We start from the raw sequence: 17,487 nt of genomic DNA on the forward strand, positions 1-17,487 counted from the left end.
GAGAAAAAAAACATTAATCAGAGCTGGTTAACTTTTTTATTAATATTAAAGTTTGTCTTAACAAAAAAATAATAATATCCATTTTTATAAATCTTATAATTGTTGTTATAAATCGTTTACAAATGTATTGTTTTATTTAAAAAAATATGATATTAATGATAAGTTCTGTAGACTTTCACACTAGAAAGATGTAATTACATCATGGTCACTCAAGGATGTCTGTCTCACAGGCTTGTAGGTGGAGGTAGGTCAAATTGCTAGTAGTAATCTGTGATTTTTTAGGTTGATAGTTTGTCTCTTTACTCTCAGTGGTACCCGAAATCATGAAGCCCTTGCCAGGTTCATCTGTGCATCGGAATCCATTTTGAATTCTCATTCCGGTCCATATCTGGGACTCAATTTCAGCAGAGCTGGATGTAACGGAATAAAGACATTTTGACTCCATACATATTTAATCAACATGGCACAATTTGTCACAACAAATCAATATAAGAAACAGAAGAGTGACTATTATGATGTGTCAGATATTTACCTGTACTTTGAAGATGGCTCTGCTGCTCCTTCTGCTAGCAAATACGCATCAAAAAGAACAGTTTCTGTATTGGCCAAACAAAACCCATTGGCCCTTCTGACATCTGTGAAAAAGCATCATATTATAATATCTTAAAAACTTGTTTAAAGTCCAATCCAAGTTCTCTGTAGAACCAAGAAATCTCATTAATACAAACCAGCTACAGTGACAGGACTCTGGCAGAAAGGCTGGATTGGTGCATACATGGTTTTCAAGGTATAGTCAAGAGGAGAAGTCTTGAAAAATGTAAGAACTTCCTCAGACTGAGAGAACTGTAAAGTAAAATGCGTGCATAATTATTATACAGGAATCAATACAATTATCAGTGACATATGGAGTGGACAGGCTAGTATTTAGAAGTACCTTTTTAATTATATTTCTCAATAATTTTTCCACTTCATCCAACCTGGTTTCAACATTGTTATTTTCTTCTGCTTTCTTTATCCTCTGTAGCGCTGATAAAACATAAGCATGGACAGTAATGAAGTCTCCATTAAGTTAAATAGCCACTTATTTCAAATGCACATAAATGTCATACCCTCAAGCATCAATGACTGAGACAAATGTCCTCTGTCGTCTGGGAATGATTTGCTCACATTCTTAACAAGTTTCACTAGATCGTGATATCTCCTTCGCTGATATGTTATGCTTTTTTCAGACCATTCAGTCCTAATCTCGAAAAATTCCTCCTCTTCTCCAGCAGGACCAGCAGCGAAGCGCTCGAGCCCAACGACCCAACAGTCATTTACACTCAGGCGACACAAGACATCCATATCAACTGAATCGAGTCATAAAAACATTAAATGGAAAGTATAATTAATTTTGATTAAACGACATAAGTAAAGAGAAGATATATTCCACCGCAAAAACGAAAAATAAAATTTAAAAACCGGCTAAATATCCATCAAAATTGGATTGGATTATGTTCGTGGGATAGGTAGGCTAAATCTTCTGACACAAGTACAAACTTCAAACTCCTCAGCTTTTCTTTTCGCCCGCAGATAATGAGCTCTAAAAGCTCCATTAGTGCGCATTCCCTGCGAACTCCCATCCAAAATCACGTATTTCCCAAATTCACACACACAGCCAGCGACTAAATCGTTAAAGGTCATCGGGTCTGTTATTCCTGTCGGATGATAGTGGGCGTTCCTATTTTACAGCAGTATCCAATTGTATCAGGCGGCAGGTCACTGGCGGCAATCTCATTGGTTGCCGCAGAATAGTACCGCTGCTCGTTTGCATAATGAATAAAATTGAGCCTCGAAGTGATTTGGGGGGCAACTGACATTATTATTCTTTTTTTAAATCGAGCAATTTTTTTACCCACGTTTTCCTTCTCATTATTCCCAAAGGGAATGCTTCAACACGAAATATTAATATCAAATGTATTCTTAAAACCGACATACTTGTGTTAAAGTAAAATGTGGTTGATCGTGCACTGAGCAACCGGTGGGATAATCCCGTTTCTATTGGATTGGTAGTGGGATTTGCTTGTAGTTTAACTCAGCATTACACTTGCTGTATCATTGCATTGGTCAGTCCTTTAATCCTTTAAAGCTATAATTAAACACCCATTATTACATTCACCTATATTCCACCAAACTTAATAAAACATGAGTTACTGTCAATGCTGAGGTGATCGATACACAAAACCAGTCATACGGGTCAACATTTTTAAACTGAGAAAGCTAAATAAATACTTTCCATTGATTTATGGATTGTTACATGATTTAAAAATATGGAATCTAAGGGTACAAAAAATACATAATATTGAGAAAATCGCCTTTAAAGTTGTCCAAATGAAGTCCTTAGCGAATGCATAAATATTTGATACTTACTTAACATTCTAATGATTTAAAAGAAATATTGATAATTTTGACCCATATAATGTATTGTTGGCTATTGCCACAAATATACCCGTACGACTTGTGGTCTAGGGTCACATATTTCAAAAGCAATGGTATATGGAGTTATTATGTTGTTTGCATAAGAAAAAAAATGCTATGATTTGTGATTATAAAATAAGTGACTGTAAAGAGAAAACTCCCAATGCAAAGGAATTAAAAAAGTATATAAATAATACATTTTATTTACAATTCATAAATATCATTTGGATGTCCGTGCTCTTTGAGGTGTGGTTTGGGAGCTGTTCCTCTGCGCCAGTGTGGGGGTTTGTTCAGCATTGTGATGTTTCCTCATGTGTCGCACCAAAAGCTGACGGTCTGGTGTTGAATACTGGCACAGGTGACATGGAAATGACTCTCCTGTGTGATGACGCCGTGAATGGAGGTCTAAGCTCTTCTTCTGGATGCTGAAGTGAAACACAGAGAATAATTCTTATCTATAGACTTATGGGTCCTGCACACTGTGCGATTTTTCAAAATCCTTTGTGAATGTTGCTTGTCAGACTGTACAAACATGATCCCCGATGTAAGCCATGTCACACTGTAAGATCTCATTTGTTATTAATGTCAGACTGTATGATAGTCAAGGCGCGCTAAGGACGGACGCACACAAGAGTTTTATATCATCAATGAATGACGCATTCGGTGACAGTGAAGCTGCATTACACGCGGGACTGAAATGGTGGCTACAAAGAAATCTCTAGATATTTGTCGTCGTCGTAGAAGTCACACTGCAGGATTGTGCGGCAAATCTTCTGACACTGCCAGAATTTTCTCTGAGGTAAAATTTGATTGCAATGGTCATTAATCAGCTGCCGGTGAACATGGCAAACTAACGACCAAAAATGTCAGAGTTTAGCCTAGGATCAGAGGAATCTTTAAGGATTTGCAAAATTTGTCTCAGACGGCAAAATCGTGGGCAAAATCGCACAGTGTGCACCCGGCTTTAGTTTGAAACAAGTGTAGTGTGCTGACTTTCTGACAGGCGGCTGCATGTACCTGCTGTACGGACAGTACTGGCAGCAGTAAGGCTTTTCTTGTGTGTGTGTCCTTGAGTGTCGGCGCAGAGAGCTTCTGTCAATAGAAGCATAGGAGCACTGCGAACACTTGTATGGCTTCTCACCTAAAGCAAAAAGCAAAACACATCACTGGAATTCTCACACTCAGGCAGTGCAATGTCATGGCAACTGTTCTGTGAGAACCAGTCTTTTGAAAGGAATTCCACTAAGCTTTAAATCTCTGCGTGTCACCATGAGCCGTCTTTCTCCATATATTTGCTACATTTTTAATTAAAGTAGCGTGGGAACGTCTGGCTCTGATCAAAACTTCTGTTTAGTTACCAGGACTAATAAAGGTGATGGACAAGATGCATCACTGTCATTCCAAAAACAATGATCTATTGCCACGTTAATTTGTATATATAAAAAATGTGTTTAATATTAAAAGAAGATAGACCTGTGTGGATGCGGAGATGCTGTATGAGCGAGGCTTTGAGACGAGTGCAGTAATGGCAGTGTGGGCACTTAAATGGCTTATCTCCTTCATGAATGCCCATGTGACGCCGCATGGTCAACTTGGTAGAAAACTTCCTGTACAGAGATAAATTATAGAAAACTAGTCAACAGCTATCTCAAAGGAAAAGGAAAGGCATGTTTACCATGATTATTCTAGCTATGAAATATTTTTTTCATGTATTCTGACAGATACTACATAAATGCAATGCACTTCTACTATACACACTATAGTTCAAATGTTTAGGGCCAGTAAGAATTCTGGCCCTAAAGAAGGACATTAAATTGATCAAAGTGCCATGTATAATGTTGGGAAAAAAATTATATTTCAAAATAAATGCTGTTCGTTTGAACTCATCAAAGAATAAAAAATTAAATAAAAGTAACAAAATATTAAGCAAAACAACTTTTTCCAAATGTGATAAGAGGAAAAATGTATTGAACACCAAATGGTGGCTGCTGAAAATGTAGCTTTGCCATCAAATCTATTCAAATAGAAAAGTTTTTTGAAATTGTAATAATTTTTCACAATATTACTGAAATGTATTGTATTTTTGGTTAAATAAATGTCAATGTCAATGTCAATGTCAATTTTATTTATATAGCACCATTTCCACAACACATGGTTGACCAATGTGCTTTACATAGAACACACAACACTGGGACACTAAGTAAAAATAAGATTATGAAAGATAAAAAGTACTACAACCAAAAATAAATTATAGAAAAAAAAAATCATGATAAAACACATTGCTTCAACCAGAAATAAAAGCTTTGTCAAACAAATAGGTTTTTAATCTCGACTTAAAGGTGAACACAGAGGGAGCTAAGCGAATAGAAGAGGGCAACTCGTTCCAAAGTCTTGGGGCGATAGATGAAAACGCACGATCGCCCCTGGACTTCAGCCTCGTCATTGGTGTAACCAATAGTCTCTGGTTTGATGACCGGAGAGATCTTGTTTCTCTGCGTTCAATTAAAAGTTCTGATATATACGAAGGGGCCATACCATGGAGTGACTTAAACACGATTAATACAATTTTAAAGGGGGGGTGAAATGCTGTTTCATGCATACTGATCTTTTTACACTGTTAAAGACATGGAATCCCATACTAAACATGGACAAAGTTTCAAAAGTTAAGGTGGACGTTTGATGGAAGTATTTCTTTGTCAAAAATACTACTTCCGGTTAGTCATAAGTTTCGGCAAGTTTTTTGCGATCATGCGTCCCCTTTGACGTTAATGGGGGCGGAATTTCCTTGTATGGGCCTTACGGACAATTCTACCGGAAGAGCGTGAGAGAGAGAGAGGGAGAGAGCGAAAGTAACAGGCTACGCCCATCAAAGCGCTGGCTTGTAGGATGCTGCACAGGTGATGTGCACAATTAACAATGACATCAAAAAGTGCGTTTTTGGTTGCCAGACCAAGACAGTCCTGCACAGATTCCCCAAAAACCCCGCGTTAAGGCAACAGTGGATGGAATTTGCTTTTCCGGATCAGCAACTGAGTTGCGCGAATGTTTATATCTGTTCACTGCATTTCGGTGCCGACTGTTTCATAAACAAGGCCCAGATTGACGCCGGATTTTCCAATCGCCTAATGCTGAATGATGGAGCAGTCCCAACGATAAAGGTCCCAACGTTAGAACCGCGGGCGGTGAGTTAGACTGCTTCAAATGTCTGTGTTTTTGCCAATGCTCATCAAGTAGCCCAAACATGATCACGTATAGTTACTATATATATTACTATATATAGAAATTGATCAATGGAGCATGCGATGTGTAGTGCGTGTACATTTGTTTAGCTGGCCACTATATGTGTAACTTTATGTTTGTGTATTGTAAAAGCACTCCAAACAACAATACACAAAGAGTGGGGAAATATGTTGAACTAAATAAGCGCGCTTCTTCATTCAAATGCGCTACTATTCCGTGTCTTTCTATGTAAACACTAGCCTGCCGTGCAAAACCAGTCCGCTTAATAACGTTACAATTGTCTACACAAACCACGCGTAAACACACAAACACACGTGCACAACTGCACTTCTCACATGTACACCTTCAAAGACAAAAATACTACGATATAATTCAAGTATAAATATGTAAATAACACAAGTCGCTAAGCATATTATATAGTTAGTGTATAACTTGTACCACATACAGACGTCCTGCTCTAGTCGTTTTTGCTGCTGCTCCTGTTCAACTGCAGCCTCTGGGTCTGATTCCGGATCATAGATGTATGGCTATATCTGATTAAAAGCCATATTTTTATTTTGAATAAAGTTTTTCCCGCTGTTAGGGATGACACAGCTTTACGACGCACTCGACTCAACACAATAGCAGCAGCGCGCACACGTCATTATTTAGCTCCGCTCACACGATACGCCCCCACCCGCTCGGCTTTTTTCGGAAAGACTCGGAACAGCGCATCTTTCTTATATAATTATTAAAAAAATAAAGACTTTTCGGAGATATGCAGGATGCAATGCTACTCTATAGGTACTCAAGATTGACATGACACTGACTGAAACTGAGTGTTTCACCCCCCCTTTAAAATCAACTCTATAGCGTACAGCTTTAGATAATCTAAATACAGCCTTGGTGAGCATAAGAGACTTCTTTCAAAGATTTTCAAAAAAAACTTACCAACCCCAAACCTTTGAACAATATAGTACGGAATATAAGATACGACCACATTAAGATGCTACACTTCAATAACGTATCTTTGTCAAGATAATATAGCAAGGAAAGAAAGGATACTTACTTGTCACAGAGGTTGCAGCAGAACTCTTTCCGTCTGGAAATGGTGAGTCCAACAGGTGTCTCAGCCTTCAGGGGACCCACTCTGTCCTTTCCTCCTTCATTGCTCGTTTGCCTTCCCACAATCCTGTTTTTCAACCTCTTCTTCCTAACCTGGGACCATGGCTCTGGCTTCATACCTCTCAGGCATTCTGGGTATTTGGTGGATGTGTTAAGTTGCTGGTTTCCTCTGAGTACAGACAAAGAAGTCCGTTTCAGCAGTCTGACAGTCAGCCATCTCAACAAATACTCTTTAAGGCAGTAGTTCTCAAGCTTTTTGACTCTGTATTTCCTCTATGGACACTCTTTGTTTCTGTAAATTTCAGGGTCACATGACCCTTCAGAAATCATTCTAATATGAGGATTTGCTGACCAAAAAAAAAATTTATTGTTGAAAACAGCTGTGTAAAACATGTTTTTCAGGATTCTTTGATGAACAGAAAGCATTTGTTTTAAATAGAACCTTATATACATTTATTTAGTCGCCCCCCCCCCCCCCCCCCCCAAAAAAAACGTACTGACCCAAAACTTTTGAATGGTAGTATAATGTTACAAAAGCTTTCTATTTCAAAAAATGCTGTTAAAAAACGTTTTACTAAACTGCTTTCAACATTGATAATAATAAATGTTTCTTGAGCAGCAAATCGTCACCATAAAATGATTTCTGAAGGATCGTATGACACTTGTCTGGCTATCACCAGACCAAGTTTAATTTAAAATTGAACATTGGTCTGGGGAGTCTGCATTGTATTTTCTACTGCACAAGAGGCGTGCTCAACGAGAATTATTCAAATGACTCTGTATGCAATTGGATAGTCCTTCAACCAATCAGACCACAAAAGGCGTTATCCACAGGCAATGTCCCATCGCTTCTCTATGGTCCTGTCCCAAATGGCACCCTAAACCCTCACGGTTTTCCTCTGAGTCCGCACTTTCACGACGTAACGCCGCTTTGACCGCCGGGAATAAGTCCTCTGCGTAGCTCGCACCAGTGCGGACTCGGCTGAAGTGTGCATCGAGGGCGCATAACGACCGCAAAGGGAGCGCTCGCTCCCACACTTCTGAGACCTAAAATGACAAATGGGACACCCTGCGGTCTTATGGTGGGGTACGTGGGGGAGAGGACGCTGGCGTTGTCTGTTCGCCGCTTCTCCACCCACAAATCATGTTAATGTACTATTAGATTTAGATTTTATTTTATTTCCTTATGTTTGTGACTAGTCTAACAGTCAGAGCTACAATTGGGACTGTTGCTGATTGCTGGCAGCCACTGAGAGGACGTTGTTCCTCGTTTCGCCGTTTTCCACCGCTTCTCTAATGTTTATGTTTGAATTGCTGCGGTTGGTTGGTTCTGGTTTGGTGGACATTTGATGTTTCTCGCCGCGACTGCTCACTGGTGGTCTCCCTTGGGCTTAAGCTGCATGCTGGCTGAAGTTTGCACCGGGCTAGCGTCATCCGGGCCATCGTCATCGGCATCCGGCATGATGTTGGGATGTTCCGCTTCTCGGCTGGGCCGCTGTTCCGTCCTGCATTGCGGCCGTGGAGCGGCTTGGACTTCTGCGCCGACCCCGGTGTGTCCACAAAAGTGCCCGGAAAAATGTTCTGCCTCCTGCATGGTGCTGCGGCGATCCCCATCGTTTGAATTGTCATGAAGACCCATCATCTGGTCTTCAGCTGTCATGTCTCGACAATGTCATCAGGACACTGCCGCTGGGAGAAATTTAAAACATGGAGTGGACCAAGGTGTGCTGCGGAGCTAACAGAGACTTCCACCATCAGCTGTTTTCTGTTTACCATCAGCTCTGTTTCTGTTCATCATCAGCTCTGTTCCTGTTCACCATCAGCTCTGTTTCTGTTCATCATCAGCTCTGTTCCTGTTCACCATCAGCTCTGTTTCTGTTCATCATCAGCTCTGTTCCTGTTCACCATCAGCTCTGTTTCTGTTCATCATCAGCTCTGTTCCTGTTCACCATCAGCTCTGTTCCTGTTCACCATCAGCTCTGTTTCTGTTCATCATCAGCTCTGTTCCTGTTCACCATCAGCTCTGTTTCTGTTCACCATCAGCTCTGTTTCTGTCCACCATCAGCTCTGTTTCTGTTCATCATCAGCTCTGTTTCTGTTCATCATCAGCTCTGTTCCTGTTCACCATCAGCTCTGTTTCTGTTCACCATCAGCTCTGTTTCTGTTCACCATCAGCTCTGTTTCTGTCCACCATCAGCTCTGTTTCTGTTCATCATCAGCTCTGTTTCTGTTCACCATCAGCTCTGTTTCTGTTCACCATCAGCTCTGTTTCTGTTCATCATCAGCTCTGTTCCTGTTCACCATCAGCTCTGTTTCTGTTCATCATCAGCTCTGTTTCTGTTCACCATCAGCTCTGTTTCTGTTCTGTTTTCTGTGTTGGTTGATTGTTTGTAGTATTCTATATTTTTACTTGTTATTCATTTTTTTTGTTTTTTTTCCCCCCCTTGTTGCACTTTGAGATTCTTCGGAATGAAAAGTGCATTATAAATAAAATCTATTATTATTATTATTATTATTATGGACTTAACGGATGCGCGCACGCAACGGCCATTGTAAGTCCACAAGACCGAAAGTGCACATGAAGTGTGTCTTTTGGGACAGGGCCTATCTGTCATAATGTTAAAGCCACCAATAGCGCGCCAGCTGGAAAAGCCAGTCTGTGATTGGTTGAAATCAAATCGCCGGCAGATCAGGCTGGGTTTACCCAGTCTAGTGACACTGAAGACTGGAGTAATGATGCTGAAAATTCAGCTTTGCATCATAGAAATAAATTACATTTCAAAATATATTCAAATAGAAAATAGTTATTTTACAATTAAATAATATTTCAAAATATTACAGTTTTTTTTGTTGCATTTTTAATAAAACAAATGCAGCCTTGGTGAGCATAAGAACCTTTGAATGGCAATGTATATCCTGGTTTTTCAAGACAATAGGCTGTCTTGAACCAAAAAGTTTAAATTAAAATAAGAAATACCTTGATTTTTTTATTGTTATTTAGTTTTATTTTAAATAAACTTTAAGTAATTTTCAAAGGCACCCTTGCAAGTTTACAGAGGACCTGCCGCTTGAGTACCACTGCTTTAAAGCATTTTGAATTAGATAACAAAAAATTAATCTGAATGATAAAAAAAGATACTTACATACTGTGAGCAATCAGTTTCTCTTGGTTTGCATCAGCCTGTTTGTGTTGAGTGTGAATATGCTTCAGGGTCTTTTTCCATGACTTCTCTAAAAGACAGATATAAGAAACAGCAAACTAGAAATACAGAGCAAGACAAAGAAAAAAGCTTTCAAATTGTTAAACACAGAGTTATGATTTCCACTCTTTGAAATGAAAAAAACTGAATTTAAAAAAGATCGAATTGCATGTTATGGGTGTGGACATATATTAAAAACAAAAAAACAACGGTGCTTTGGATCACAACCAAGTTTGAGAGTAAATCCAGCCTATCAATTCAGCGAAGATGATGATTTCAAAACTTACAATTCTCTGGGTCAAAGTGTATACTCCAACCTGAAGCTTGTCACATCAACACTTTAAAAGATAGCATACATTAAACTCAATTTACTAAGAATAATTTGTACCTGTGACATCACAGTGTAAGCATTTAAATCCTCCTTGATAATGACATTGCTGGTGTATATCCCACTCTTTCCCTGAGTGACACCATTCCAGGCACAGAGAACACTGCACCAGCCCCTCAGACTCAGATCTGCAGTGATTATGCCTTTTCTCATGTGCTTCACGAGAATCAGCTCTCCTAAATGTCCTGGAGCAAACACTACATTTATGCTTCTTGGAGCCTTTTCTTTTTCCATGTCCCCTCCAGTGTTGCTCCATATCAACCCACTCCTCTGATTCGCAACCGCAGCGAGGGCACTTGAAGCCTTGGTCTCCATTATGGCATTTCAGGTGCACCTCTAGCATGCTACGACTGGATGCAACTGTCTGGCAGAGGATGCAGGCCAATCCGTCATCCTCCTCAGATGGCTTCTGCATTTCAGCATCCATGCTGGCATCTCCAGCCTCCTGCTCACCTTCTGGATGGGACAGGCTTTTCGCTGAATTCGCAGACTGAGGTTGACACTTAGTGCTTGAGATTCTGCACAACCCAAGAGTCATGAGATGAGCCGACTGGGCCAACTCCTCATCCTGAACTTCTGCTTCCAATCCACTATTTAAAGGAACAGCCAGATCTGTGCCAGTATCCTCTAGCTGAAACACAGGTTCCTCTTCGCTGTCCTCGTCATGCCTATCCTCCTCAAAGAGCGTGCTCACCTTCATAAAACAAAAGGTACATTTACATGTAAATTCTCATCATTTACTACTTGTTCCAAACCTGTATGGCTTTCTTTTGTGGAATTGTCGTGGAAAAAATGAACTTCTTAAGTGTCTTTAAAATCTTTTATTCTTGTCAAGAAAGTCAGGTTGTGCAGTCAGAAAAGACAAAGTGAAAGCCTCACACTTGTTCTTTTATACTCTAATTTTAGTGGTTTAGGGCTTCAACTTTAATAACACAAAAACACAATAACAAACTCATTGGTGTTATCTGCAGCTGTCAGTGAAAACAAAACTTTCTGATAACTTGTTCAAGGCAACAGACAACGAACACTAGTTCTATTGAGAAGCGTATCAAAGCTTATCAAACTAAAATGTGTTTACTACAGAAAACTAGAATTCCCCTTATATTTAACAAAAACATCTTATATAAGTTTAAAGCATTAGTACATAAATAAATAAAAACTATTATTCCATGATATACTCACTCTCAAGTCATCCTAGGTGTATGACATTCTTACATTCTTATATTATAAAATGTCCTGGCTCTTCCCACAGTTCCCAACTTTATAATGGGAGTTACTGTTGTGTCATTTCCGAAGTCCATTAAAGTGCATCTATCCATCATAAAAGTGCATCTATCCATCATAAAAGTGCATCTGTCCATCATAAAAGTGAATCTATCCATCATAAAAGTGCATCTGTCCATCATAAAAGTGCATCTATCATCATAAAAGTGCATCTATCCATCATAAAAGAGCATCTATCCATCATAAAAGTGCATCTGTCCATCATAAAAGTGCATCTATCCATCATAAAAGTGCATCTGTCCATCATAAAAGTGCATCTATCCATCATAAAAGTGCATCTATCCATCATAAAAGTGCATCTGTCCATCATAAAAGTGAATCTATCCATCATAAAAGTGCATCTGTCCTTCATAAAAGCGCATCTATCCATCATAAAAGTGCATCTATCCATCATAAAAGTGCACCTGTCCATCATAAAAGTGCATCTGTCCATCATAAAAGTGAATCTATCCATCATAAAAGTGCATCTGTCCTTCATAAAAGTGCATCTATCCATCATAAAAGTGCATCTATCCATCATAAAAGTGCACCTGTCCATCATAAAAGTGCATCTGTCCATCATAAAAGTGAATCTATCCATCATAAAAGTGCATCTGTCCATCATAAAAGCGCATCTATCCATCATAAAAGTGCATCTGTCCTTCATAAAAGCGCATCTATCCATCATAAAAGTGCATCTATCCATCATAAAAGTGCATCTGTCCATCATAAAAGTGAATCTATCCATCATAAAAGTGCATCTGTCCTTCATAAAAGCGCATCTATCCATCATAAAAGTGCATCTATCCATCATAAAAGTGCATCCATGCATCATAAAAGTGCATCTATCCATCATAAAAGAGCATCTGTCCATCATAAAAGAGCATCAATCCATCATAAAAGTGCATCTGTCCATCATAAAAGAGCATCTATTCATCATAAAAGTGCATCTGTCCACCATAAAAAAGCATCTGTCCATCATAAAAGTGCATCTGTCCATCATAAAAGAGCATCAATCCATCATAAAAGAGCATCAATCCATCATGAAAGTGCATCTATCAATCATAAAAGTGCATCTATCCATCATAAAAGTGCATCTGTCCATCATAAAAGTGCATCTGTCCATCATAAAAGTGCATCTGTCCATCATAAAAGAGCATCTATCCATCATAAAAGTGCATCTGTCCATCATAAAAGTGCATCCATCCATCATAAAAGAGCATCTATCCATCATAAAAGTGCATCTGTCCATCATAAAAGTGCATCCATCCATCATAAAAGAGCATCTATCCATCATAAAAGAGCATCTATCCATCATAAAAGTGCATCAATCCATCATAAAAGTTTATATATCCATCATAAAAGTGCATCTGTCCATCATAAAAGAGCATCTGTCCATCATAAAAGAGCATCTATCCATCATAAAAGTGCATCTGTCCATCATAAAAGAGCATCTATCCATCATAAAAGTGCATCTATCCATCATAAAAGTGCATCTGTCCATCATAAAAGAGCATCTATCCATCATAAAAGTGCATCTGTCCATCATAAAAGAGCATCTATCCATCATAAAAGTGCATCTGTCCATCATAAAAGAGCATCTATCCATCATAAAAGAGCATCTATCCATCATAAAAGTGCATCTATCCATCATAAAAGTGCATCTGTCCATCATAAAAGAGCATCTATCCATCATAAAAGTGCATCTGTCCATCATAAAAGAGCATCTATCCATCATAAAAGTGCATCTGTCCATCATAAAAGTGCATCTATCCATCATAAAAGTGCATCTGTCCATCATAAAAGTGCATCCATCCATCATAAAAGTGCATCCATCCATCATAAAAGAGCATCCATACATCATAAAAGTGCATCTGTCCATCATAAAAGAGCATCTATCCATCATAAAAGTGCATCTGTCCATCATAAAAGAGCATCTATCCATCATAAAAGTGCATCTGTCCATCATAAAAGAGCATCCATCCATCATAAAAGTGCATCTATCCATCATAAAAGAGCATCTATCCATCATAAAAGTGCATCTGTCCATCATAAAAGAGCATCTATCCATCATAAAAGAGCATCTGTCCATCATAAAAGAGCATCCATCCATCATATTACTGCTCCACACAGCTCTGGGGGGTTAATAAAGGCATTTTGAAGCGAAGCGTTTGTGTATAATATGGAGAAAAATATCCATATTATATTTATGGCTTGAGGGAGAGTAAATCATGGGCTAATTTTCATTTTTGGGTGAACTATCCCTTTAATATAATTTAAAAAAAAACTTATTTGGTTTGACATAGTTTATGATGTTCAAAATTTCCCTTACAGGAACACAAAATAAGATATTTTGAAGCATTTTGGTCTCCAAACAGTTTTGGTTCCTGACGAACTGAAAATGTTTGGTTACCAATATTCTTAAAAATATCTTCTTTTATGTTCCACAGAAGAAAGTCCATCACAAAAGTTTGGAACAACACGTACATTTTCATTTCAGAATTAAAATTTTTGGGTGGACTATCCCTTTAACACTGCAGGAATCTTTATAGTCACCTCACAAGTTTGTGCCACATGCAAGTTGCCATCAGAGTTGGAGCCCAGGCCAATGTCACATGACCGTGGGCTGATGTTTTGAAACATGCCGTACATCGGGAGGAGGAAAGACATACGCTCCATGTCCATCTGATCCTCGTTGCTTTTTGAGCCAGAATGGAGGTCGCTCTCTAGGTCGTATGGAGAGCTGTTGTGGTGGTCGACCTCCTCTTCATCAACCACCCTCATTCCTACGCCCAAACTCTCCTCATCCTCTTTCTCCAGACATGGCAGATGGGGGCATGGGGACACTGGATCATGTCTTTCCATGACATGATGGCTAATCTTGGCTTTTTGGTTGCTGGTAAATTGACAGACTCTACATCGGTATACCTCAACTAAGAAAGCCTCCACTAAAGTAGACACGTGAGCTTCAATGCCCTCGGCTGAGCTGCAGTAGAGACTGGAGGTGACATTTTCTTCTGCAATTCGAAGGGTTACTGGTTGAACATCTTGGTATGCGTCTTTAAACCCACCCATTCTTGAAAACAGAGGAAGAGGAAAATAGATCAGTTAAATCATAAGACAGTCTTGTAAATGATGTATTATGTATAAAGTATGAAACATTAAATGTTTATTAATTAGCAGTTACTGTTAGAGAAAGGCATGTATTTACATACTGATAGCTAATTAATTAAGTGCTTTTACTGTACAGCCTGTTGCACAACACTCTGAAGCAAAATGATAAAGTTAGACAGAGACATGTAGTTATACACAAAACATACACTGCTAGTAGTGTTAGGGTTAAGCATCAGCTGCATTAAAGAGAAAACCTAATCATTCAGAAAGCAAGGTATATTGGTGAATTATCTGTTAAATCGATCCTAGTTGTATAAACTCCCCAGCGGTCACTTTATTAGATATACCTTGCAAGGCTGTACGTTAACTTTTTTTGTGCATAGCACTGGTGCAAACAGAGGTTTAAAGTTTTTTAGCACTTGGTAACATGTTAAACATCTCTGAAAACAACCACAAGCAGCGGAGTTTATCACTTAAACAGGCATGTGTTAGACATTAAATGAACATGGATGTTCAATACAGGGCACAAAAATACAAACTTTAACAATAAATGCTGTCAGACAAACATTTTCTTTATTTTCTGCCAAAAATGGCAGACAGCCAGAAGGTAACACCTGCTTAACATTAAGTGAGTTTTGTTTATATACCCCAATATCATTCATTACAATCCAAACAATATCCAGCAGTTTTGGTTGAGCACTTATAAATGCCGCTTCATTCTACTGTCATCTAACTTGCTTAACTAGCAGAGGAAATGACATAGAGGCAATTGCAAAGGAATCATGGGAAATGGAGTTGGAAGCATGGACTCAACGCAGCCAGGTTCTGAGTTTTAATCTTACAATAGACTACAACTACAAAGGTAAATAGCTGTGCTCAATCTCTTAGGGCTGCACAATTTGGGGGGGGAGATATTAAGTTAACATAGCGCAGATATCGCAGTGCAGCAAAATAAAATGCAGATAGAGACATTTTGATTAATGAAACATGAAGACAATAAACATGTTTTTCATGACATCATGTGTATTTTCAATAAAGTATATTTAATACAATGCTAATTGACATACCTTTATGACTGTGTAATAGAATACTATAAAATAATATAATTTCTAACTCATTCTATGATATGAAGCCACATCAGATCATAAAAGGAAATTACTTCAAACACTGATGTTGGAGTAAACATGTCATGATTTTGCAGTATAAAAGGTTTGTAAATGCTTCTTATTACAAGTTTGGAAAGATTTTGGCACATGTTGCATTTTCAAATGCACGTCATAAATGCTGAATACAATGTTGAATAAAGTAATTATTTTTGTTAATTTTTGCGCACAAGAAGTGTTCTTGCCTCATAACACTAAGGTTGAACCACTGGAGTCACATGGACTATTTTAATGTGGTCTTACTACCTTTCTGAGCCTTAGAAGTTGCTGCCAATGAATGGTTCAAAAAGCTCACAGATTTCATAATTTTTTTTTTCAATTTGTGTTCCAAAGATAATCGAAGGTTATTCGTTATTTGAGCTTTGTGACATGGAGTATTATCCAGTTGACATCAGTAGATGTGTACACTGTGGTCATAAAGGGATGGCTATATTCAGCAACAATACTCAGATAGGCCGTGGTGTTTAAAAGACTCTCAATTGGTACTAAATGAGCCAAAGTGTGCCAAGAAAGATCCCCCACACCATTCCACCACCAGCAGCCAGAACCGTTGATACAAGGCAGGATGGATCAAACAACATTTAATGTTGTTTACACCAAATTCTGACTGTACCATCTAAATGTCACAACAGAAAGCCAGACTCACTGGAATATTCTATTCCAATTTTGGTGAGCCTGTGTGAATTGCTCTGTTTTCTTTTCTCATCTGACAGGACTGGCACCTGGGGACGTCTTTAACCTGCTTCAAGGTTTAATGTGTTGTGCATTCAGAGATGCTCTTCGGTCTCCTCTGACCTCTAGCATCAATCAACAAAGCATTTTTGCAAACTCTTTTTCTGACAATTCTCTATAAACTCTTATCAAAATGACAGTAGATTAGCAGTTTCTGAAATACTTTGACCAGCCCGTCTGGCACAGACAACCATTCCACGTTAAAAGTCACTTAAAACACCTTTCTTCCTTATTCTGCTTTTCCTTTTGAACCTCAGCATGTAGTCTTTTTGTCATTTTTGAAATATTTTGAAATAGTCGTTTGACGAAGAGAGTTTATTCACAATTTCTCGCTGTGACACTATTAACTTCAAAATAAACACTCAAACTGTCTTCCAAATATTAATTTAACCGGTTCTGACTAGATATTTGCGAACATGTGTATCTAATAAAGTGACATTAAAGGATGGGTAAATTATATACATACCTGCATCAAACAGGGTGGTATTTTTAAATTACGTAGCTTGTGCTACGGAAGCAATAGTGCGGTTTAGGGACCACGGCGTAAGTACCACCCGCAGTACAAAATGTGACATTTGCTATGTTTTTCACCGTGCCGACTTGTTTTTGTGCACGGCCATAATTTACAACTGGTTTAAAGTGGGTTAAGTGTGTGAGCAAAATAGTGAACACTAAATTTAATCATTTGCTAAGATCCTTGCGTTTTATAAGCACTGCGCATGCGTGGTTTTGTAACGATCCAAACGATTGATTCAACCCAATGAACTTAACCGATGAGTGTGTCGATTCAGTGTTCAGTTCAATATTCCCTTTGCGGATAGCCACG

The 17,487-nt window shown here is 38.6% G+C and overlaps 1 protein-coding gene across 3 annotated transcripts in view; it reads right to left on the minus strand.

Annotated features, from left to right (window-relative positions):
- Positions 1-22: 22 nt before the first annotated feature.
- Positions 23-17,487, minus strand: part of si:dkey-154p10.3 (PX domain-containing protein 1) — a 450,183-nt gene continuing 432,718 nt past the window's right edge. Inside the window, exons 1-9 of one of the 3 annotated variants that reach the window (XM_067453546.1) lie at positions 17,128-17,374; positions 14,209-14,728; positions 10,390-11,083; positions 9,945-10,032; positions 6,746-6,970; positions 3,931-4,064; positions 3,475-3,598; positions 2,666-2,882; positions 949-1,026 (exon numbers count right to left, since the gene is read on the minus strand). In XM_067453546.1, coding sequence (XP_067309647.1) covers positions 2,678-2,882; positions 3,475-3,598; positions 3,931-4,064; positions 6,746-6,970; positions 9,945-10,032; positions 10,390-11,083; positions 14,209-14,727 — 1,989 coding nt within the window. In that variant the 5' untranslated portion in view covers position 14,728; positions 17,128-17,374 and the 3' untranslated portion in view covers positions 949-1,026; positions 2,666-2,677. The other 2 variants (XM_067453547.1, XM_067453548.1) reach the window with 2 other exon arrangements.

The sequence above is a fragment of the Pseudorasbora parva genome, chromosome 9 (assembly GCF_024679245.1).
Source record: "Pseudorasbora parva isolate DD20220531a chromosome 9, ASM2467924v1, whole genome shotgun sequence".
Lineage (NCBI taxonomy): Eukaryota > Metazoa > Chordata > Actinopteri > Cypriniformes > Gobionidae > Pseudorasbora > Pseudorasbora parva.